The 21508-nt window shown below is 42.8% G+C and overlaps 3 protein-coding genes and 1 pseudogene across 5 annotated transcripts; 2 read left to right on the plus strand and 2 right to left on the minus strand.

The window, feature by feature from the left end:
- Window positions 1-171: 171 nt before the first annotated feature.
- LOC102777231 (F-box only protein 40-like) lies at window positions 172-14499 on the minus strand. Of its 3 annotated transcripts, none has more exons than XM_006784873.3 (9): window positions 14474-14499; window positions 12845-12877; window positions 11008-11569; window positions 10200-10705; window positions 2244-2423; window positions 1888-2129; window positions 1568-1699; window positions 1112-1397; window positions 172-1016 (listed from the first exon to the last, which is right to left on the minus strand). In XM_006784873.3, exons 2-9 carry the CDS (start codon window positions 12845-12847, stop codon window positions 813-815), a joined length of 2115 nt encoding a protein of 704 aa, XP_006784936.2. In that variant the 5' UTR covers window positions 12848-12877; window positions 14474-14499; the 3' UTR covers window positions 172-812. The 3 variants fall into 3 exon arrangements, with proteins under 3 accessions (XP_006784936.2, XP_006784934.2, XP_006784935.2); XM_006784871.3 differs by lacking the exon at window positions 14474-14499 and adding an exon at window positions 13913-14288; XM_006784872.3 differs by lacking the exon at window positions 14474-14499 and adding an exon at window positions 13585-13900.
- On the plus strand, window positions 3856-5528 carry LOC148100928 (uncharacterized). Its single transcript, XM_087847372.1, has 4 exons — window positions 3856-3993; window positions 4135-4335; window positions 4856-4945; window positions 5074-5528. Exons 1-4 carry the CDS (start codon window positions 3864-3866, stop codon window positions 5331-5333), a joined length of 681 nt encoding a protein of 226 aa, XP_087703498.1. The 5' UTR covers window positions 3856-3863; the 3' UTR covers window positions 5334-5528.
- LOC148100929 (uncharacterized) lies at window positions 6237-6952 on the minus strand (annotated as a pseudogene).
- Window positions 14444-21374, plus strand: fbxo40.1 (F-box protein 40, tandem duplicate 1). The gene is made up of 6 exons (XM_006784870.3): window positions 14444-14657; window positions 15242-16417; window positions 17811-18097; window positions 18274-18405; window positions 19817-20156; window positions 20897-21374. The coding sequence occupies exons 1-6, from the start codon at window positions 14655-14657 to the stop codon at window positions 21113-21115; spliced, it is 2157 nt and encodes a 718-aa protein (XP_006784933.1). The 5' UTR covers window positions 14444-14654; the 3' UTR covers window positions 21116-21374.
- Window positions 21375-21508: the final 134 nt, after the last annotated feature.

Below are 21508 nucleotides of genomic sequence, written 5' to 3' on the forward strand. Positions count from 1 at the left end.
ATCTAAAAAAACCCAAAAAAACAGCATTTGCTTTGGCAGGTGATGTTTTGTCTGGCAAAGAGAAGTAACCAGTAATTGTTGCTTTAGCTAAGTCAATGTTTGCCTCTGAAATTAAAAGGAGGTAGCAGTTATATGAATATTACATATACAAAAACCGAAATAAAATTTAAGTCCACAATCAGTCACACATTTAAAGAAGTTGTGCAAAGAAAGCATGTATTATGTGCGTTGTCATTTTCACAGACCAAGATGAACCACAATGATCTTCTTCTTTTGGCTGCTCAGTCTCTCCTCTTAACCAAGCTTCAACAACTCTTTGTTATATCTCAGTGCTATACCTCATCATGTTTATCCATCTTTAGGTCCTACGGTTCTGCATATAATCTTTGTAAAAAAACCACAAAGGTGTTAATTTTAATATCTTTTCTGACAAATAAAAACATAAAAGCCTTGAACCAGTTCAGCTGTTTTGTTTAAAATGACTAAAATATGATTGATCAACACTTCTAATAAACATATAGTATATTTATAAATGAAAGTATGAACTTATTTTCTATTTAACACTAACAGTTTTTATTCTGTTAATCATCTTAATCCCACACAATACAAATATCATCAGCTAAAAGTCTGATTAATGATAATACTTAGAACATATTATTTTCCAATAAGCCAAAAGCCTCTGTTAAGTTTAGGTAACTTTTTTTCTGTAGAGTTTTGCAACATAATGGTTATAGAAGACACTCTTGGTATCTGTGCAGAATAACCTGGCCATAAATACATTTTTTGGGGCAGGTGCAGCAGGGGAATTGTTGTCATCTGTTTCCTGTGAAATGGTTGACAAGGCTCGAACTCTTCTGGCTGCACTTCTGTTTCTCGTCCATGCTGGGGAGGGAAACCGGCTTACTGTGCAGGGAGACCTCGTAGTAGGGACAGACTTTCAGGTGAGCAGATATAGGAGGGATGTCAGCCATATGCCACGAATCCACTGAGGAGAAGAGATGACTGAACTCCCACACCTGAAGAGAAACCAAAACAGAGTCAGGAGAAGACTAAAGGAGGAATAATTGTCAGAGTATGTGATGAACTAGCTGGCTTTGTTTCTATATCTCACAAGCTTGGCTCTCCACTTGGTTCTCCCGTGTGAGTAGGTTTTCTTCTCCCAGCGGAGGGTGACCATCCCTCTCTCCTTCAGCAGAGTGGAGCACACCTGCCTCATGAGGTGGGACACCAGAGCCAGCTGGAAGAGGGACAGGCTGTCCAGGAAACTGGCCATGTGGCACAGCACCTCGTAGGGAAGAGAGCTCAAAGAGTCCCCTCTTCGTTCTGAGCTCGTGGGTGAATTGTCACCTACTAATCCTTCGAATGTTGGACGCAAGTTAAAACTCCTCAGCTCCTTACTGTACGGGAGGGAAAAAGGAGAGTGGGTGGAGTTAAAACTAAAATAAAGGAGGAGCATATGCAATAAAATCTTCCCTTTGCTGCACTCACTGTACTCAATGTTTAAGACATTCAGAGACTATTTTCATTAACAAATGAATCCTTGTGGATTCATATGAGTTGTGCTCACTTGTATGTGACGGTAGCTTTATGTGTGGAAGGATGAAACCTCCTCTGACTATAGGTGCACCCCAGATACGCGAGTGGACACCGCTGCTCGAACCAACCGCTCAGACATGTGTGGATGTCACAGTGCACATTCCTGGAAAAAGAACATGGCAGTTTATACATTCATAGCACACAACCAGGGCCATTCATACACATTTTTTTTTTGTTTTTTGCAGGTTGTGTCTAAAAATAAAAAGACAAAAATGCGCTCATCCACAGTTGCTTCCAGTGAGAGCTTAACGCTTATTACTTTAATGCTGAGGGCAGATTTTGCACAGACACCTGACATGTGTGGCGAACTCTCGTCGGTGGAAGGTGTGACCACAGAGGAAGGTGAAGACACAGCTGGCTCTGTTGTGTCTGCTGTTCACACTCTCCGCTTGCAGCTGCAGGTGAAGCTTCAGCGGTCTGTCCACCATCACCTCAGCCAGGGTGGTCTTCCCTTTGAAAGGAGCTGAGCGAAACGAATATGTCTGCGTTCCCACGTCAACGTAGAGCCCGTCATATGCTTTAGACTCGCTGATCTGCAGGGAGGGAAACCAGTAAGTTGTAATACCCGATTAACTATAAACCATATAAAGGTTTTCAGACTTTCCACTTTTTTTCCTGAACTGCTTGTGTGCTTGAGCATGTTATACCTTGTGACCCATGACCTCTTCCTCTGCATAGCCCAGCAGCGTGGCTGCTGCTTCATCAGTGAGCCACTCATCTTCTTTGACTCCGAGGTCCGATGTGTCCACACCGCGAGGTTCACTTTGAACCCGTGCGGCCGTGTCGTATAGATGAACACGTCGCCTGTAGTGATAGCTGTCAGGGACCTGTGAGGAAGACAAACATCAAGCGAGTACAGTGAACAGAGAACCTTTTGTGCTTTCTGATGCTGGTGGATATTTTAAAGCCAGAATGGTCAACAGCAGAGGCTGAATAACTGTTTTCTTTCTGTTTAAAAGGCTACTAAAAGTTCAAATGTCAGCTTTAATCTCATTGGTAGGATTGCACATATAGACACAGATCACTGCTTCAGCTGTGAGAGCCTCACTAGTTTGAAGTGGGTGGAACTCGTTTCTACTGAACACCAATTATGAGCACTTGAATCAAATGCAGTAAGCCACTTTAGTTTGGTGATAAAAAGTTCAGTTATTAGACTCACACTACACTGGAGGAGGTCAACAACTCATGGCTGTATCTCTGCTTACTATATATTATGTGACAATGCCTCTACAGTCCGTTCTATCTAAAAGTTAAAGCTTCCAGCAGGTTAAAGGACCATAATGGTGCATTTATAAGCTGCTCAGCGTATATTCAGTGAGACAAAACGTGTGACGCCTCAGTACGAAGAAGAGGGAAACTTTGGGAAACTAAAAGATGGAACACACACAGAGACATGTCAAATATCCAATATTCATTTTGTGTTTCTGTAAGTTAAAATAAAGCACTTTAGAAGTATGAGGTTTGTGCTATAACTGAACAACATCAGTAACATCTGTTTCTTCTGCACACCAGGATCTTTCACTGCTGTACAGAGAAAACCCTGTCATGCTGCTCAACCCTGGAGGGCTGGCACAGGATACAATACATCACAGAGGGCAGGTAATGCTATTAAGTCATTTTACAGGACACTGACATAATATTTTTTTTTCTTATTTATGTGTTGTCCCATTAGCTCCCACTCCAGCAGTAGTGGGGATAATGTGATTTTGTCCATAAAACTAATTTAAAGCAAAAAAAACATAAAAGGTATCCCTCAAACGATTATCAAAGTTAATACTAGCATAAATATGATTATTGTAAGTATAATAAACCAGGAGAGCAAAACTTTTTTTAAGCAAATTAAGTCATATCACTGGTCTAAAACATGGATTTATAAAGCAGTTTGTCTTCACACCGTACGCGATAGAGGCGGCCAGAGCATCAAGTTTACGTGTAAAGTCAATGGAAAAGCTTGATGACACACATTGCGGGTCCGCGAAAGTTCGGAAGCAGATTTGCGTAAAAAACACCAAAACGCCAAAACGCGTGAAACGCGCGTCAGTGTACCGCGTCTGGCGCGTTTGACTCGCGAAAAAAACCCCACGCTCGTCAGTTTTTGTGTTGCCATATGTGCATACCCGCATATCGCGTCAAGCGCTCGAGTTGGAAAAATCTGAACTCCAGCGTCAAATCGCGCCGCGACAACCAATCAGGAGCCTGGTGACGTGGCTCTGACCTAGGTCAAAGGGGCAGATCATCCAGCCAAAGCCCTTCATTCTTCATTCAGTATGGAGGAAAAGCTCATCAGAGCCGTGGCTAATCATCCAGAGCTATATGATGCTAGCTACTACTTCTACCGAGACAGGAATAAAAAGGACCTAGCTTGGAGGCACATAAGTGAGGAGATCGGGCAACCTGGTAAGTTCATTCAGTCTTCTTTTTAATTTTCAGACTGACCCGATGAAGCCATGCAAAAGCTAGCAAGCCCGCCTACTGTCCCGCTATTTTCCCACTGATGTACAAATACGTTTCCGCTAACAAGATAATGTGTTTATTCAGAGGACATCTGCAGGAGAAAGTGGAATAGCCTCAGGGACACGTATTATAAGGAGAAGAGGAGTGGGTCTGCAGCAGGATCGGGGAGGAGATGGAAGTTCTTCGCGGTCATGGGGTTTCTGGACCCCTTCCTCACCCTGCAGGAGACTAGCGGCAATATGGTGCGGACCGTGGAGAACTTCCCCCCTGAGGACCAGTCAGAAGGTATGTTTACAATGAGTTAATGTAGGCAGTTAATTTATACGTGTTGTCATTTAGGAATATATTTTGTTTATTAATAAACAGTATACAGTGGTCCCGCTGTTCACTGCCTCGCCTTTTCCGCTAATTTTTTTATTGCAGTACAGCATTGCATTCTGCAGCCCAATTGACAAATCTCTGTGTAGTGTCTCCTGCGCTTGCCAAACTTATCATGTTTGGTTTTGATAACCATCACGTCCAATAGAAAAAACAGCACAAAAACACTCATAACTATGACCCTCATTCGGAAATACACACCTGCACCGCAAGGGAAAAAGGCGCACAAAAGTGGCGCCATAGACAGAGAAAAAGCTGGCATAATAATACTTTTACATTTTAAAATCGACAAAGGTTTGCAGTTTGAGAATCAACTTGTGAGAACTGCGACTACTGTTCATGTGCTGCAATAAATGACAGACCACTGTATATAATTTCTCTATGACTATTGTCTTCAACCTGTTAACATTTAATATTGTCTTGATAGAGTCAACTGATTCTGCAGCAGAGTCATCCCCTGTTGCTTCTCCTGGCTCCCCGAGCCCTGGTCCCTCCACTCCTGCTGCTGCACCCGCAGGTATGTACTAAATATCTACAACCAATCTGTTTATATCCTGTTTTTTTTTTTTTTTTTTCAATTTTGAAAATGAAAATCTAGTAGCAGCCTTCTCATTACTTTGTGTTGTTTTGTGCTGTGTTTTACAGGCCCACAGAGGAGGAAAGCTCGAAGGCGGTCGAGGGACGGGTCCCAGGACAGTCCATCGGAGGTGGAGCAGGCCATCCTGGAGTCCCTAAAGAGGCCACGCCAGTCTCCAACAGAACATTTCCTCCTCGGCCTTGTTCCTGCTCTGGAGAGCGTGCCGCCTCAGACACGAGAATTCGTGAAATTTCAAATTTATAAATTAGTTTTTGAAAACAGCACAGCTGTGTTAAATTTGGAAACATTGGACCCTAATGATCAGTAGTTTTCTGATGAGGCAGCAGCTCTCCAGGGCAGAAACAATGTTCTTATTTTTCTCCTCCTTCTCCCTGAGGCTCTTCCACTCCAAGCTGGGTCCTTTTTATTCCTGTCTCTCTGTAAATAGTTAAATTTTATATATTTATGTTTAATGTTTTTGTTAGTGAATTTATATATTTTTTCCAATAAACATTTGTAATGACTAATGTCTCTGTTCTACTACACAGCAAATGTTGACACATGACTTGACACAAGTAGAATTTATTTCATTTTATACTAATGACAAAATATACCAATACAGTGTGATGCAAAAGTTTGGGCAACCTTGTTAACCTCTTAAGCCCCAACGCCCCCTGATACGGGGGCAAAAGGCAGGAGATCAGTTAGGCTTGGGGCTTAAGAGGTTAAAAGTCATTATTTTCCTGTACAAATCGTTGGTTGTCACAATGAAAAATTGTTAGTTAAATATATCATATAGGAGACACACACAGTGATAATTGAGAAGTGAAATGAAGTTCACTGGATTTACAGAAAGAGTGCAATAACTGTTTAAACAAAATCAAGCAAGTGCATAAATTGGCAACACAAAAAAAGAGAAATGAAATAAATATTTAGTGTATATCAATGTGTGTGTCTCCTATATGATATATGCAAGTGACATTTTTCATTGTAACAGCAATTCATACAGGAAAATAATGACTATTAATAAGGTTGCCCAAACTTTTGCATCACACTGTATATAGGAACATAGTGAAGACAAGTTACTTAAGAGAGTAAAAAGAGGTTAGTTTATTTTGGAGTAGAGCTCCATTTATTAAGAAAAATTTAAAAAGACAGGAACACTCTCTAGAGGTTTGTGGATGGCTCTTAAAAGAGCCGTTGTGGGGAAGTCACTCGGACTTCAAACAGGCTACTCCTTTGGTTGCCAAGACACAGCTCCCTCCGCCGAGAAGTGGGCCATGAATTTCTCCCTCACCAGGACAGCCTCTCTGGAGGAGTTGTTTGCTGCTACACGACCCAGGCCTTGCAACGGCTCCACCACAGCAGGTGCCACACCCCTCACAGCAGGTGCCCCTCTCTCGTCCAAACAGCACAGAAAATTGTGGAGCACACACGTTGCCTTCACACACTTCTCCGCAATTTCAGGACGGAGCGCCATTGAGCGCCGATACAACCTCTACTGTGAGGAGAGGACACCGAAGGCACCCTCCACTCTCATCCTGGCCTTTTCCAGGGCCAGGATGAAAGTGGAGGCTCTTCTCTAAAGGGAGGAGGCGTCCAGGGAAAGGCCTCATGAGCTCATGCCGCAGCGGGAACGCTTCATCAGCCACAAAGACATGGGGCTGGGCTCCACGGTGTTCTCCACCAGGTAGAGGCTGGTCAGGAGGCAGATGGAGAGTCCCAGCCCGAAGAGCCTGACCAAAGGTGGAGTTGGCCAGAATACCACCGGGTCCTCCCATACCCCCCAACATCAATAACGCGGGAGCGATACCTTGCATCCACAACCGCAAGGAGAACAATGGAAAAAGATCACTTGTAGTTATGGAACATGGATCCTGAGTAGGGGGGTGCCTTCGTCTGGACGTGCTTCCCATCCAGAGCTCCACAGCAGAGAGGGAAGTTCCAGCGCTTGGCCACATGTCGGCAAAGTTGTGTGACATTAGTGATGTCTGTACTTTCAGCGTTAACTTGGTTGTAAAGCCATATATATATATATATATATATACATATATATATATATATATATATAGTACCTCGTCAATCTCTAGCTGTGAAAGCAGTCCCTTGAACCATGAAGAGGCCGCTAGAAAAGCTGCGACCACCAAGTACCTGCAGACGGTCAGGCAAGTCCTGAGGAGTCAGTTGAACGGTAAGAACAAGATCCGGGCCATCAACACGTACGCCCTGCCCGTGATCAGGTACCCTGCTGGGGTAATAGGCTGGCCAAAGGAGGAGATAGAAGCCACTGACATAAAGACAAGAAAGATCCTTACCATGCATGGAGGGTTTCACCCCAAGTCCAGCACCCTGAGGCTGTACGCTAAGCGGAAGGAAGGGCGCCGGGGACTGGTGAGTGTCAGCACCACAGTCCAGGATGAGACAACGAACATCCAGAATACATCACGAAGATGGCCCCAACTGACAGCGTGCTCAGTGAATACCTCAGGCAGCAGAAACCCAAGAAAGAGGAGGGAGACGAGGACCCATCATGGAAGGACAGGCCCCTGCATGCTATGTACCACCGGCAGATAGAGGAGGTGGCTGATATCCAGAAATCCTACCAGTGGCTGGACAAAGCTGGACTGAAAGATAGCACAGAGGCACTAATCATGGCAGCACAGGAACAAGCTTTGAGTACAAGATCCATAGAGGCTGGGGTCTATCACACCAGGCAAGACCCCAGGTGCAGGCTGTGTAAAGATGCCCCAGAGACAATCCAGCACATAACAGCAGGGTGCAAGATGCTAGCAGGCAAGGCATACATGGAACGCCATAACCAAGTGGCCGGCATAGTCTACAGGAACATCTGTGCCGAGTATAACCTGGAAGTCCCGAGGCCAAAATGGGAAATGCCCCCAAGAGTGGTGGAGAATGACCGAGCTAAGATCCTGTGGGACTTCCAGATACAGACGGAAAAAATGGTGGTGGCTAACCAACCGGACATAGTGGTGGTAGACAAACAGAAGAAGACGGCCGTAGTGATCAATGTAGCGGTTCCGAATGACAGCAATATCAGGAAGAAGGAACACGAGAAGCTGGAGAAATACCAAGGGCTCAGAGAAGAGCTCGAGAGGATGTGAAGGGTGAAGGTAACGGTGGTCCCCGTGGTAATCGGAGCACTAGGTGCGGTGATTCCCAAGCTAGGCGAGTGGCTCCAGCAGATCCCGGGAATAACATCGGAGATCTCTGTCCAGAAGAGCGCAGTCCTGGGAACAGCTAAGATACTGCGCAGGACCCTCAAGCTCCCAGGCCTCTGGTAGAGGACCCAAGCTTGAAGGATAAACCGCCCGCAGGGGCGTGCTGGGTGTATATATATCATAACAATCTGACTTTACTATAATATTGGCCATATTATATTTACATTACCACAGTGAGATGATTTTAGTCTCATGAACAACATTAGCTAATTGTTATTTACTAACTAATCTTGCAATAACTGTTCGGTACAGAAATGAAGACCAACAATCATGTTTTACAGTCCTGTGGTCTCAGCCTCAGATACTCAACTAATCAAAGTGATGTCATGACAAAAATGAATGACCAACAAAACATTTTTTCTCCTTCATTTCTGTCACACAAAACTGTATGTAACGTTTCTCGCGGTTAGTATCATGGTTGCTAGGCAACCTGAACAGCGCGACGAAGGCTAGACCGTCCCATTTCACAAGCCTCTCACTTCCGCACTTCTCGTACTTATAGTACGCACCGTACATAGTACGCATAGTGCGCGTACTTCAAGCGTGCAGACCCTGAATTGGGACACAGCCAACCTCTCTCTTCAAGCTCTAGCTCGACAGCTGCCATCTTGCAAAGATACCCTCTGGCACAACTTCCTCCCACATTCCTCCCACATTTCCGGTTCACGCGTGTCAAAATATGCAATTTTGAGGCGTGATGGATTTTTCTTGGACACACGTTGAGGTACGAATGTGCGCGCGTCAAATTAGGGGCGTTTGGGGCGTTTTCGCTCGCGTCTATTGCGTTCGGTGTGAACACAGGCTCTAGGTTAATGATTTTAACAGTAGTTTTATGGGACCTTTTAGCTACAGCTACTTATCGGTTAATTAATAGTGAGTGTTCTCAAATCAAACAGACTCTGGACTCAGTTAACCATTATCAGTTTGTTAAACAGTAACTTATGTTGCTGCAGCCCAAGAGAAGGGTTTTATTTATCTCCTCAGTCTATGCTTAGCTTTGGAGCCACACCCACAAATATTATATAAAATCAATTAGCCAAGTTTTGAAAGATTCACTTTGTTAGTGGGGTTTTGGACACATGTAACCACTAACTATATTGTATATTATATACCATTAATATGTTTGCCAATTTGAACATGTGACAATTCTCCCAATCAAAATGAAGACTGGTCTGCAACCATCTGGCAACCACTGGTGAATTACCAGCCAGTTGGCAAAAATTTGTAATTGGTTTGGTCGCTAATGTATTATTATGGTATTAGTTTGAATTGAAGTGATGGAGTTGTCTTCAAACACCGTCCAGCTACTCACTTTAAAAAGTATGACACAAATCACAAATGGGGACTGTAATTTAAAGTTCTTTTGTTGATTCTGACCTCTTTTCTCAGAAGTTTAAGCGAATAAGTTGAAATTTAGAAGTTTAGAAATTTTGAACACAGTTTTTTGTGGGACAAAAAAGCTTCCATAGCAATAAGAAGCCTCAGTAAATACTATATATTTCTTTTTTCCTGCAAACCTCAGCTTTGAGTGTTGGATACTTGGTAATAAAGTTTGGATTTCAAAGTCTGTTTGGATTTTAACATTGTTGAGTGCAATTTGTCTTTGGTTGGAGCTTTTAGCTGCTGTTATTTGTGCTTCACTCTTAATGTTTTCATTTTCCACTTCCTGCTCTTAGTTAAAACCCAAAATCAGATGTAAAAGGAGCTCTTAAAGTCCAGTTTAGATTTTGGACTGTTTATAACTGGTCTGAATGGTCATACACGGATGGAAATGACGTCCTAGTGGCGTCTATCCATCTATCCTCAAAACCTTGAATTTTGCACATGAAAAATGAGAGACGTAGTAGCATTTCTTTCTTTCTTTTTTTTTTAAAGTAAGGCAACAGTGGCACTTAAACATCCTGTTCTGTCCTATTTCTGTTTTACAATAAAAAAAATAAATGTAGTTTCATCACCTTGAATGAGCGCAGTGTCTGGACTGGAATAGGCTCCAAGCTGCCGTACACAAAGTCTTTCTCCCTCGGAGTACAGGCCTCGATTTGTCCAAAGGCTAGCAGCATGCGACCATGATGCACCACGTACATGTTGTACTCCTGTGGTGTGAGTTCCTGCCCCAAACGGTCCAGCACTCCCTCCTGCCACGGGGCCATCCCGGTCTTACTGGTGTCCACTGGGGGACAGTTTTTGGCAGCAGAGCTGTCATTCTCTGCGTCTGTCTGGTCCTGCCTCTCAGTCCCTTTTGGATTTCTACCACTCTGAGTTTTTCCCTTGTCACCAACGTTTGGGTTTTGTTTGGGGTTGTTCAGATTTTCCTGAGCAGCCTCACAGCCGCCTCTGTCCATGCTGAACATCATCTCGAACAGGTCATATTTATCTTTGTTGATGCCTGAACCTTGCACAGCACTGTTTGGTACAGTCTGTTCAGCACCACTATGCTCACAGGAGGTGTTTTTAGGAAGACCTGGAGAGAAAAAATAAATGAAATACACTTTTCAAAGACAGAAACTGAACTTTACTGAGTTTCAAAAACATATCAGTTTTAATTTAGTTGAAGATGTTTTAGGTTAATCCAGAAATATCCTGTGCTGATAGAAGTGTTGAGGATTTATTTATCACAAATCTATTTTTAGAGTACCTAAAACATGATTTTAATCTCATAAAATTGAATTTATCTTTAATCTCTCATGGGTTTTAGGTTTTCAGTAACTCTTAGGCAGATTTTGTTAGGGAAAGCATCTTTTGAAAAGCACCACTATTACCCACCATCACTGGTATCTTCGATCACGACACCATTGACTACTCCACCAGCTGCTGCTTCCTCTTTCATCTCATCATTTATTTCCTCCTCTTCCTCCTCTGTCAGCTCTGGATAGAGCGGCTTCATTTTTAGGCGGCTGTAAAGGTCTTTTTGATCGATTATGGCCATGGCAAGGTCCAGAGCCTCCTCCTGTCCCTCACTTTCTTTCACCAAGTTGTCCTGCAGGGCTTTGTGGCTGTGTGGGTTTGTGTCATCGGTCGGCCAACGGAGCCACTCCATGGTGCAGCACACCACGCTGGCTGGGCACACCTGGAGGTGGGATGCCCGTGAGGAGCGAGGCAGCTGAACGGGGCTTCCGTACGCAGCATTGATGCAGGGAACCCTCACATTAGGGCAGAGCAGCAGGTGATCCTCTTCTTTGCACAGGTGGAAGAGGGCGCCACAGTGCAGACGGCAGGGGGTGACCGCACAGCACACAGAGGCCTCCACCCGAGCCCTACAGCGGCGGCTGTAGCAGGAATCACAGTGGATGTGCTGCTGCATCCTGGAGGCCCGAGAACGCCGACTCTGATTTGGATGAGGAAAAAATCCAAAGTGAATCAATGATGACAAGATGTTTACAATATATGAAAATATGGCTCATTAAAGGTTAAATATGTGAAATTCCCTGGAATAAAGGGATGCTTCAGAACTCTATGTTTCTCTGGCATCATAGGCGTAACCTGTTTGCACTGCTTCTTGCTCTCATTTTAGCTCTCAATTTAGTCTTTAGATACAAACTGATAGAATGTGCTGTTAGCATGCAAACTTTGGTGGATATCTCTACAACACAATTCACATAATCTGTTGTTTCATAATCTGTTGTTAATTTAATAATATTTGAATCTTTTTTTTAAAAATAAACCTTATTTTGAAGAATACCACAAAAGGAGTAGGACATCACATGGATTAGGATACTTAGAGAAAGATATGTGACAACCAACAAGACAAGACAGAGCAGGTAAAGAGAACAGGTGTGGTGTGAATGTGAGAGTGTGTGTTGAGTATGAGGGTCCTCATTTCTCTTCAGTCCAAAATAAATGCAGTTAGGATGGGGAAAGGGAATATAACAGTAATAATGATTGTAAAACTACTGCAGAGACAGTCAGAGACTATACTCAGAGGGTAGCTGTGGCACAAAAGGTCACTGAGGTCAAGACTGATGGTTTGTAAGTGGAAATCTTTTCTATGGTGCGCATAATGCAGGAATTACAACTGTTACAAGTCCAGTTTCAGAGCTCTGGTTCACCCCCAGACCTGATTGGAGTCGGGGGACAGCCTCCTTACAGTATAAGTGGTTTGTTGATCATATCAAACTCAGAGGATCAGAGAATTTAACGATGAAAAGAGTGATGGGGGTTATCTCAGTTAGACTATATAGTTACTATATTCAAAAGGGGATAGCTTGGAAGGGTGGGGAGTTCAAGTTACATGCATGCACGATTATTTCCATTATCTTTAAGATACAACAATGATAATATCATAATGATACATTACATAGATTTATTAGAGCTAGGCAATGGGGTTGTCTAGTCTTGATAGTACAATAGTAATAACACTGTCCTTAATACCACACATAAGTCATTATAATAATGAGTGGAGGACAGTGGGATGTCAGAAAATAGCATTAGCAGTGAATTATCTACATTATTCTGTATCTGAATAGACATATGTATATATGAGATGGAAGCAGGTTTGTCCATTGGTTTAAATAATCTTTAAAACCAATAATCTTACATACTCCACCTTTAAAGCTCTATGAGCTTCAATCTTTAATTCAACAGCAGAAAAAGTTTGACTCACCATATTAACGGGACTTCAGCTGGTTTTGTAACTCTGCAAGAAGAAAATACAAAGAAAATGTATATGATTGACATTTCTGTCAAGCATGATATGACATGATATGACCTTTCTGTGACATCATCCCAACACTGAATAATATAGGCCACATTTAATCCACATGCAATCCATCATCACTGGTCACATACAGTATATCAGATTGTTAAAGACAAGTAAACAAAGCAAAATGAACAAAACCGAAGCTCATATGTTGTCATAAACCATTACAATTTTTACTTAGTTCATCTCGCACTCATTCAAACCCACAAATATGTTTCTGTACATTTGTCTGCATAAAAGGGTGAAAAACGCCAAAGTCACACAACAGAATCCTTTGGAGAGTTCATGCTTCTCAGTCTGGTTGCTGCCAAGATGTGTCAGAGGTGTTCAAACAAAAGACATTACTACCCTTTTCCACAACTTGAGAATCTAAATGTTTTCTAAACCTCTTGTCCGATCCCGAGCTGCAGAGGGGAAGTTGTAACTGGAATCTATCAAGAAATCGGTACAGACAGAGAAAGCAGAGCAACCTCTCGATTCAAACCCAGAACGACAGTCTGTGAAGCAACAGTCCTAACCGCTGCACCACCATGCCATCCTGACCGGACATGGTTTTAAAAACTGAAGGAACATCTGCAAAAGAAATATTGTGAAAGTCAAAACAGTTTCCTGTTCAGTAACAAGTAGACTCTGACAATAATTACCTAAAACAGGCAAAACAAGGAGGCAAAGAAGTTCTGGGCAGCATTTCTACACTGATGCAGCAGCTTTTGCACTAAGCGTAAAACAAATGTCACTTGGCTCTGGTGCAGTTTTAAAGACACCCAGAACGAGCGATGGCCTGTGTGGCTGTAAATCTTGACACGTACAAGTCAGACGAGCACTTAGATCTGAAATATTTCACTTCTCCACTTTTATCACTTGTTCGAGCAGTTTCACTGGAATCCTTTCAAATTAGAGATGAAACCAGGTAATCTCAGAGAATTTCAGCACATTCACAATGGAGTCAAACCTTCCCGACGAATATCTTACCGGTTGGACTGCACGGACGAGTTGTTTTTTCTCTTTGGTTTTATAACGTTGCTTCCTGTCCCCGTGCTCTTTGAACTGGTAGGTTATAATTAGCCAAGCAGCACAAGCAGGTTCACAAGTAGAAATAACTCCCCGCTCAGCTTCTCAACATTGCTGCAGCGGGGAGCCACAGGTGCCAAACCTTATACAAGACTTCCTATCTCCGTATTCACAGCCTGAGTTTATGTGTCCGAGCACAAGTTTGTTAGTACAAGTACATTAGAACAAGTAGCTCAGCCTCTGCTGCAACAACTGCAAAATAAATTCACTTTGACAGTGTTTTGACAACACTTAAATATCCACTAGAGGACTCCGTTTGGATATTAAGCAAGCATCTGCCTCGTTTTGCTGCGCGCAGAATGAAAGTAGGCAGATTTCTGATGCAAGTGTCTGAGACGACCAGTAATCCAAACCATGTCTCTGACCACCCGTATAAGATTTCTCAGTCAGTGCTCAGCTCTATTTATAACACACAAACACACATAACAGACACACATGGAAACACTTGGTCTTTAAAAGTACCAGAAGGAGTGCGAGGACTTTCAAACCTCAAACCCTCTTTGAATCTTACGCCACAGGATTCTGCTGATATCCTCTGATTGTCCATTTACATGCACTGGGCTCAGTCTGACTAACAGTTTCCTTTCTGTTCGCAGGGCAGACCTGCAGCTTCAGAGACCTGGCACCAGAGGATCTGAAAAAAATGGTATGATTTCATTTTTGCAGCCGTCAGATCCCCCCCCAAAAATTTCAAAACGCTGTTGGTTGTTTTTCCTTCAGCAGCTTTACATTTGTCAAATGAGGTGTGTTATGTTTGTCATCTCTCCATTGAACACATATGTTGTTTGCAGAAATCCAAAATCCTTTTTAAACCTGTCTTGTTATACATCTATTGTTTCTACTTTTAAAAATTGACAAAAGAAGCTGGCATAGTAAGACCTCCTGAAAAATCAATCTGGTCTTCTCTTAATTTTTCCAAATCAGAGTGATCGTTCTTGGGCATCCAACATGCAAAAGCATGTCCAGTATGATTGTGCAACAGCACAGATTCTTTCTATGATATCACTTCGTAGCTCAAGACGGGATAGTCAGTCAATGTAGCAGCCAACACGATGTGTAGAAAGAAAGTCAGGTTAGAAACAGAACGTGCGACATTGACTCCTTCTTCACCTAATTATTCTACATATTTCAGCTTTAATGAGTTGTGTTTTAATGTCTTGTGTTGCTTTTTGAGTAAGTCATCATTCTTGCACGGCTGGCTCCTCCTGTTTATTTTCTCATTCAAATCAGAGTCACCGTTCTCGGGCCTCCAAGGTGCGCCACCACATCCACTGTGATTCCTGCTACAGCCGCCGCTGCAGGGCTCGGGTGGAGGCCTCTGTGTGCTGCGCGGTCATCCCCTGCCGTCTGCTCTGTGGCGCTCTCTTCCACCTGTGCAAAGAAGAGGATCACCTGCTGCTCTGCCCTAATGTCAGGGTGCCCTGCATCAACGCTGAGTACGGCTGCCCGATCCAATTGCCTCGCTCCTCACGGGCAGCTCACCTCCAGGTGTGTCCGGCCAGCGTGGTGTGCTGCTCCATGGAGTGGAACCGCTGGCCAGCCAATGACGCCCACTCCTTCCCAAACATGGAGCTGCATGAAAACCTGCTCAGAGAAAGAGCGCAGGGAAGGTGTCTGGACGTGGCCTTGGCTCTGAAAGACCAGGACCGCCTCTTTCACTCCATGAAGATGAAGAAACTATTCCCAGAGCTGATCCAGTGTGTGGAGGAGGAGGAGAGGGAGGAAAGGAGGATGGAGGAGGAGAGAAGGAAGGAAAAGGAGAGGAAGAAAAAAGCCATGTTGGAGAAGGAGGCAGCAGAAAGGGCAGCTGCAAAACAAGCCAGTGAGCTCGCCTGGGCCTCTTTTAACACATACAATTTGAATGATAATACCCCTGATGACAAAGAAGAAGAAGAAGATGAGGATGAAGAGGAGGAAGAGGTTCAGGTCGAATATGAGCAGGGGCTTACACAGGAAGAGAGAGAGGCTCTTGCAAGGGCATCAGGAATAGGGGCTGATGATCTTGAAAATTACAGCGCCTGGGAGCGAATGTTCAGCATGGAGATGGGTGGATGCAGGGAAGCTGAGGGGACAGCTGTGGGAGGAAGGGGACGGGGAGTGGCTAAAAGGAGGGGGAAAGGCTTGAGCACCGTTACGGAAGAAGATAAAACAGATACCTGTGGAGGTGCAACCTCATCAAACACCTGCAAACTGCTGACCAGCACTCTGAACAAGAAGAAGTTTACATATGAACACCTGGAGCCAATGAAGATCATCATTGTGCGCACTTTCAAAGTCCCGACCAGCTTTTCTGCCAAGCAGAGCCGCATCCGCAACCCAGGTTTCTACAAAAGAGAGAGCAAAGCTGTGGATACCAGTGACCTGGGGGTGGCGCTAGAGGCGATGCCAGTGTGGGAGGAGGTTCAGGTGAGGCAAAGAAATTGAACCTCCTTGTAGACTTTTTGTAAAATTGTCCTTTTAGACCTGCAAAGGCTTTGAAAAAGTCACCAAGGTACAGCAGAAACAAGCAGTGAACACAGCACTGATTCATTCAGATTCATTCAGACCTATCAGCAGACAGCTGCTTATTGTTCATGTAGCGATGTTGCAATTCAGTGGTATTAAATGCCTTAATTATGAGAAATATACATTTTTAAATGATTATGATATAATAAATGAAATGACAAATGATATGTTTTGCTTGATTGCTTACTTGCTTTTAGCTTTATAGTTTTCAGTCTCTATTGACCCCAGAAGAATATATGTTGCATTCTGTTTCACAAAATAGTTGCTAATGCTGTGTGACCCATGAATTCAGAATGGCTGAAATGCTCCGTAGACATGTCCAGTAAATGATTTCCACAGACTCAATACCTCCTTTTGCATTACTCATAATGATTTTAAGACTTTCCATGTGCATTAGTTCTTTCCGGGCTCCCATCCACAGTCCAAAGACATGTATGTCAAAGTAATTAAACATTATAAATGATTCAGCAACCTCATAGTGCTGAATCATTGTCCTGAATTGTAAGGTCACCTTACAACAAAATACAACAAGAATAATATTAAAAGAGATTTAGGAATAATATGACTGTAAAACATATAAAGCATGATGGTTATAGCTGACACCCTGATGAAAACAGAGTCTAGCTGATGAAGGTGAATGGTAATAAGTTTGAAGCGAGAAGACGTCAGGAGAGGAGCTGAAGCTGAGCGTAGGCCAGGTGATGGGGTGTACGCATGAAGGACGTCTGAAAGAGATAGATAGATAGATGGGCTTGGACTTTACTGAAGTTCTTTCAGGTCATTTACAAAAATGTATGTCTATTTTCATTTTTACTTTCTTCAGTAGGTTTTAGTGCTGGGACACATGCAAAAATTATAAAATAAACCACTTAAGTTGGTTATCTAAGAGGAGAGTGTGGCTTTGCTGCAGGACAATATCAGAAAGAACTGGTTTTTGTTGTTGTTTTTTAGGGCTTTTGATTTCTTTTTACATTTTATAAGCCGACAGCGTGAGTGAAAAAACTTCTTTCATGTTCTTGAGCAGGAATATATCTTTCTTGTACCTTCTTAGACTGTATTTTAAATCCTGGAGCATCACAAGCCAATGGAACAAAATGTGCAGAGAACAAATATTCATGTTTTCTCAAAGCACGGAGTAAACAAACAAGTGTTACTGTTTACTGATGACGTTTTATGTCATATTTGTCTTATATTTAATAAATGAGAGTCGTTTTTGCTTTCATTGTTGTTTAATGCTCACCAGCTACGAAGCTCCCCGATGAAATATTGCTCTGTTGTTTGATTGGCTGCTCAGGCCTCTCTGCTGTGCTCCCTGGAGAAGGAGCTGAGGGGTCACCTCATTGCAGAAAGCGTGTGCACAGACGGTCTGTTAACAGACGAAGGCACGCAGACCTACAGCTTTCTGTCGGCTCCTTTCCGGAGAAACACTTCGCTGGCCGACCTGACGGCTGTCAAACCGCTTGAGCTGCACCTTCAGCTGCAGGTGGAGAGCGTCACCAGCCGACATCACAAGGCCAGCTCCGCCTTCACCTTCCTCTGTGGACACACCTTCCAGCGCAGAGAATATGGCAAACATTATAAGTGAGTTGTTTTTTCTTAAATATTTAGGTTTTGCATCGTTTAAAGAGATTAAGACCTGAACAAGAAATACACAAAGCAGTCACTGACTCAGAATGATGCTCTAAACCCCATGTGTCTGGCATTACTGTGAGATCAAAGTGATCTATTTCCAATAAAAAATGTTCTGTCGTGTGCAGGAACGTCCACAGTGATATCCAGATGTGTGTAAACGGATGGTTTGAGCAGAGATGCCCGCTCGCTTACTTGGGATGCAGCTACAGCCAGAGGAGATTTCAGCCCTCCACACACGAAGCCACCATCAGCTACAAGTGAGAGAAACCACAGAGTTCATCTAAATGTAAACAAATTTAACTGTGAGCTGAAGCGTGTTAGAGGGGTACAGGGTACACTTTTTCCGCACACACGACACATTCTAACTGCACTGTGCCCCAGTTACATTTCTAATTCACTTTTTGAGCTTTATAAACAATTAAAAAAATCTATTCAGAGTTGTGTAGAAAAGAAAAAAGCTCTTTATACAGTCATGTGATAAAGAAAGTTTACACAGGAGTGCATAGACTCCTGTGTAAACTTTCGTGCTGGCCAGAGAGTAACTGCAATAATCTGAAAAACATTTGCAAGCAACAGTGAAGTACATTTACTAAATACAACGTCCTTTGTACAGATGAGACCACAGTGGAGGTTTGGCAGAAACTAAGCAACATGTGAGCACAAACACCTCAAACTAACTTTAAAGCACGGTGGTGGAGGAGCGATGGTTTGCGCTTATTTTGCAGCCAAATGACCTGAGTGCACGTCAGCCACTGACTTGAACAAACAAAACCATATCAAAGTATTCAAGAGTCAAATGTGAGCCTGGGTCATGCAACAGGGCAATGATCTCAAGCGCAGCAGCAGATCTACAACAGGATGGGGGGAAAGAAAGTACTTTTGCAATGACCCCGTCCAAAAACTGATTCAAATGCTGTGGTGGGAACTTAAGAGAGCTGTGCATAATCAAGCGCCCACAAACCTCCATGACACAACATTGTAAACAACTTGGGAAAGCAAAGATTCCTCCACAGTGATATCAAAGTCTGATAAATTCTTGCAGAAAATGATTACTTCACGTTATTGCTGCTAAAGATGCTTCTGAATCTGAGCTGCTGAATCGTGGCGCGTGTAGATTTTTTTTTCACACTTCTCTTTATGTCAAAGTGATTCGTGTAAATCTGCAACAACTATTTGTAACCACTTGAGGGCAGCAGAAACACACTATCAAACTGACTAGTTAAACATTTTGCACATAGTTATCTGTTCACATATCCTGCAGATGCAGAGCACAGCTGTCATGTTTTGGCCTCTTTGAGTAATATTTTCTCCTTTTGGATGTTTGTAGCTTCTACAAGCACACAAATACACTATCTGTAAGTTTAGCTCTTAATGCTTCACTCTGATATTTCATTGCTTGCAAGGTGTCCCTGATTTTGGTTTTGGGCTGAAAGCATCAAACTGAACAACGCTTCAGAACTTCAGTTAATCTTGTATTTCATCACAAGTCACACTTTTAACATCACACTTCGTGAAAATAACAAATATGATGCATAAATTAACCTTAAAGCTACTATAAATTTTATTTTAACAATCTATAACTCAGGTCAGAGTCAAAGCATTTTAATCCTCTGCAAATAAAAATCCAATACTCTTTCAAAGTTCCCACAGTTTCGTCTGTACTTTCAGCGAGGATCTAGGCTGCTTCAGCCTGATTCCCACCACCTCTGTTTGCCTGGGTGACAATTCCCAGACATCCAGGAGCACGGATGCCTCCACCAGCTTTGCTTGGAGGAAGAGAGGCATTCGAGTGGGAGGAGCGGACGACTCGCTGAGCTTTCTTCCCTACGAAGTGCTGTGCCACGTGGCCAGTTTCCTGGACAGCTTTTCCCTGTCCCAGCTGGCAATGGTGTCCCACCTCATGAGGCAGGTGTGCTCCTCTCAGCTGCAGGAGAGAGGGATGGTCACCCTCTGCTGGGAGAGGAAGACCTACTCTCATGGAGGAGCCAAGTGGAGGGTGAAGCAGAGGGTAAGAATGGAGCCACGCTAACAGGACTCACAGTAGACATAATGCGAGATATTTCATGTTTATCAGAATCAGAAAGACTTTATTTATCCCCAAGGGGCAATTAAGATTAGAAGTAAATATTAGAAATAAAGGCAAGAATACAGCATAAAAGAAGGAAGATGTAAGGGACGAGTGCAAGTTTGGCTTTGAGCTGGAGGCACAAGAAATCAGATGATTGTTGATCTTGTTGTCATCATGTAGCACGGTTGCCAAGTGATGCTAGATTTAGTTTAGAAAACACAACGCTGACGTTTCTTACCAGGCTGTTTAATTGTTGAAGGCCAAAGAAGTAAGCGCATGCAACATTTCACAGCAAAAAGCAAAAAGTCACTGAATGAATGCAATTTAACATCTTTGTAATCATGAGGTTTTTTTTCTGACTTCATGAATCACATAATTCATGCTGTGACCACTTGGAGCAGATTATATTAGAAATATTGACTTCACCCTAAAGAGCACCCTTATCTAAATATAATTGAAGCAACTTCAGAATAAATAAAAATGACAGATTGAATTGTTTCCCAGTTTGAAAAAGCAGAGGCCTGCAAATCACCTCATTTTTTAAACTACTGTAATAGTAACCATTCTGGACAATCAAGCACTGAAAGATTTAATGTGAAATAAAATGGGAGATATCGCTCCCCCTTTTGCAATCAGGACCTTATATTTAGTTGCATCTCCATCGCTGTTCATCACTGCAGGTCTGGCAGTTCAGTACCTTGTTCTCTCCGGTGGATACGTGGTGCTTCCAGGATGTGCTGCCTATCTCAGAGCATCTAAAGGTGTGTCGTTATTATGAGAGGGAGTCCAGGACAGAGAAGATTTACCTGCCACGCATGCAAGAAGAAATCCAACACAACACAAGCTGCAAACCTCCCACTCTGGTTACCATGTTCCAGCAGAAGAGAATCATGATGTAGTTCACTGTAAACTGGTCTGTTTGGGGGTTTTATTGCATGTTAACTTCTTTCCCCCCTCCTTCTATTCCTATATCTCCTGCCACTGCAGTTCACTTTAAAATTACAGGAGAAAAATCACAATAAATATAAAATTAAAGCTTACAGAGATAAGTTTTGGAGTCACATGTTGAACTGAATCTTAGAAGTTGCATATATTTAAAAATGATGTCAGAAGAGCACTGAAGTTAATTTTAATTATAAATAAATAAATCAAGCTACAGATATCTGCTGTTTTTATTCACACGTTTCTTTTTCATTCACAGATGCTTTGCAAATGGTTATAAACTGAAATGAGAGGAATTTCATGACTAAATAGTATCACCAAACACTTTATCTTATGCATCCACATTTTAT

The sequence above is a fragment of the Neolamprologus brichardi genome, chromosome 10 (genome assembly GCF_056152115.1).
Source record: "Neolamprologus brichardi isolate AB-2024 chromosome 10, ASM5615211v1, whole genome shotgun sequence".
Lineage (NCBI taxonomy): Eukaryota > Metazoa > Chordata > Actinopteri > Cichliformes > Cichlidae > Neolamprologus > Neolamprologus brichardi.

What these genes read in the sequence shown, in the direction of transcription:
- LOC148100928 (XM_087847372.1), top strand. Translation starts at nt 3,864, where the DNA reads ATGGAGGAAAAGCTCATCAGAGCCGTGGCTAATCATCCAGAGCTATAT. An exon ending in TGAGGAGATCGGGCAACCTG is followed by an intron (nt 3,994 to 4,134) that starts GTAAGTTCATTC and finishes GTGTTTATTCAG; the next exon opens with AGGACATCTGCAGGAGAAAG. An exon ending in TCCTGCTGCTGCACCCGCAG is followed by an intron (nt 4,946 to 5,073) that starts GTATGTACTAAA and finishes TGTGTTTTACAG; the next exon opens with GCCCACAGAGGAGGAAAGCT.
- fbxo40.1 (XM_006784870.3), top strand. An exon ending in CAGTGTGGGAGGAGGTTCAG is followed by an intron (nt 16,418 to 17,810) that starts GTGAGGCAAAGA and finishes TTGGCTGCTCAG; the next exon opens with GCCTCTCTGCTGTGCTCCCT. An exon ending in GAAGCCACCATCAGCTACAA is followed by an intron (nt 18,406 to 19,816) that starts GTGAGAGAAACC and finishes CTGTACTTTCAG; the next exon opens with CGAGGATCTAGGCTGCTTCA.
- LOC102777231 (XM_006784873.3), bottom strand. An exon ending in GATCGAAGATACCAGTGATG is followed by an intron (nt 10,706 to 11,007) that starts GTGGGTAATAGT and finishes TTTTCTCTCCAG; the next exon opens with GTCTTCCTAAAAACACCTCC. An exon ending in CCAAGTGGAGAGCCAAGCTT is followed by an intron (nt 1,017 to 1,111) that starts GTGAGATATAGA and finishes GTTTCTCTTCAG; the next exon opens with GTGTGGGAGTTCAGTCATCT.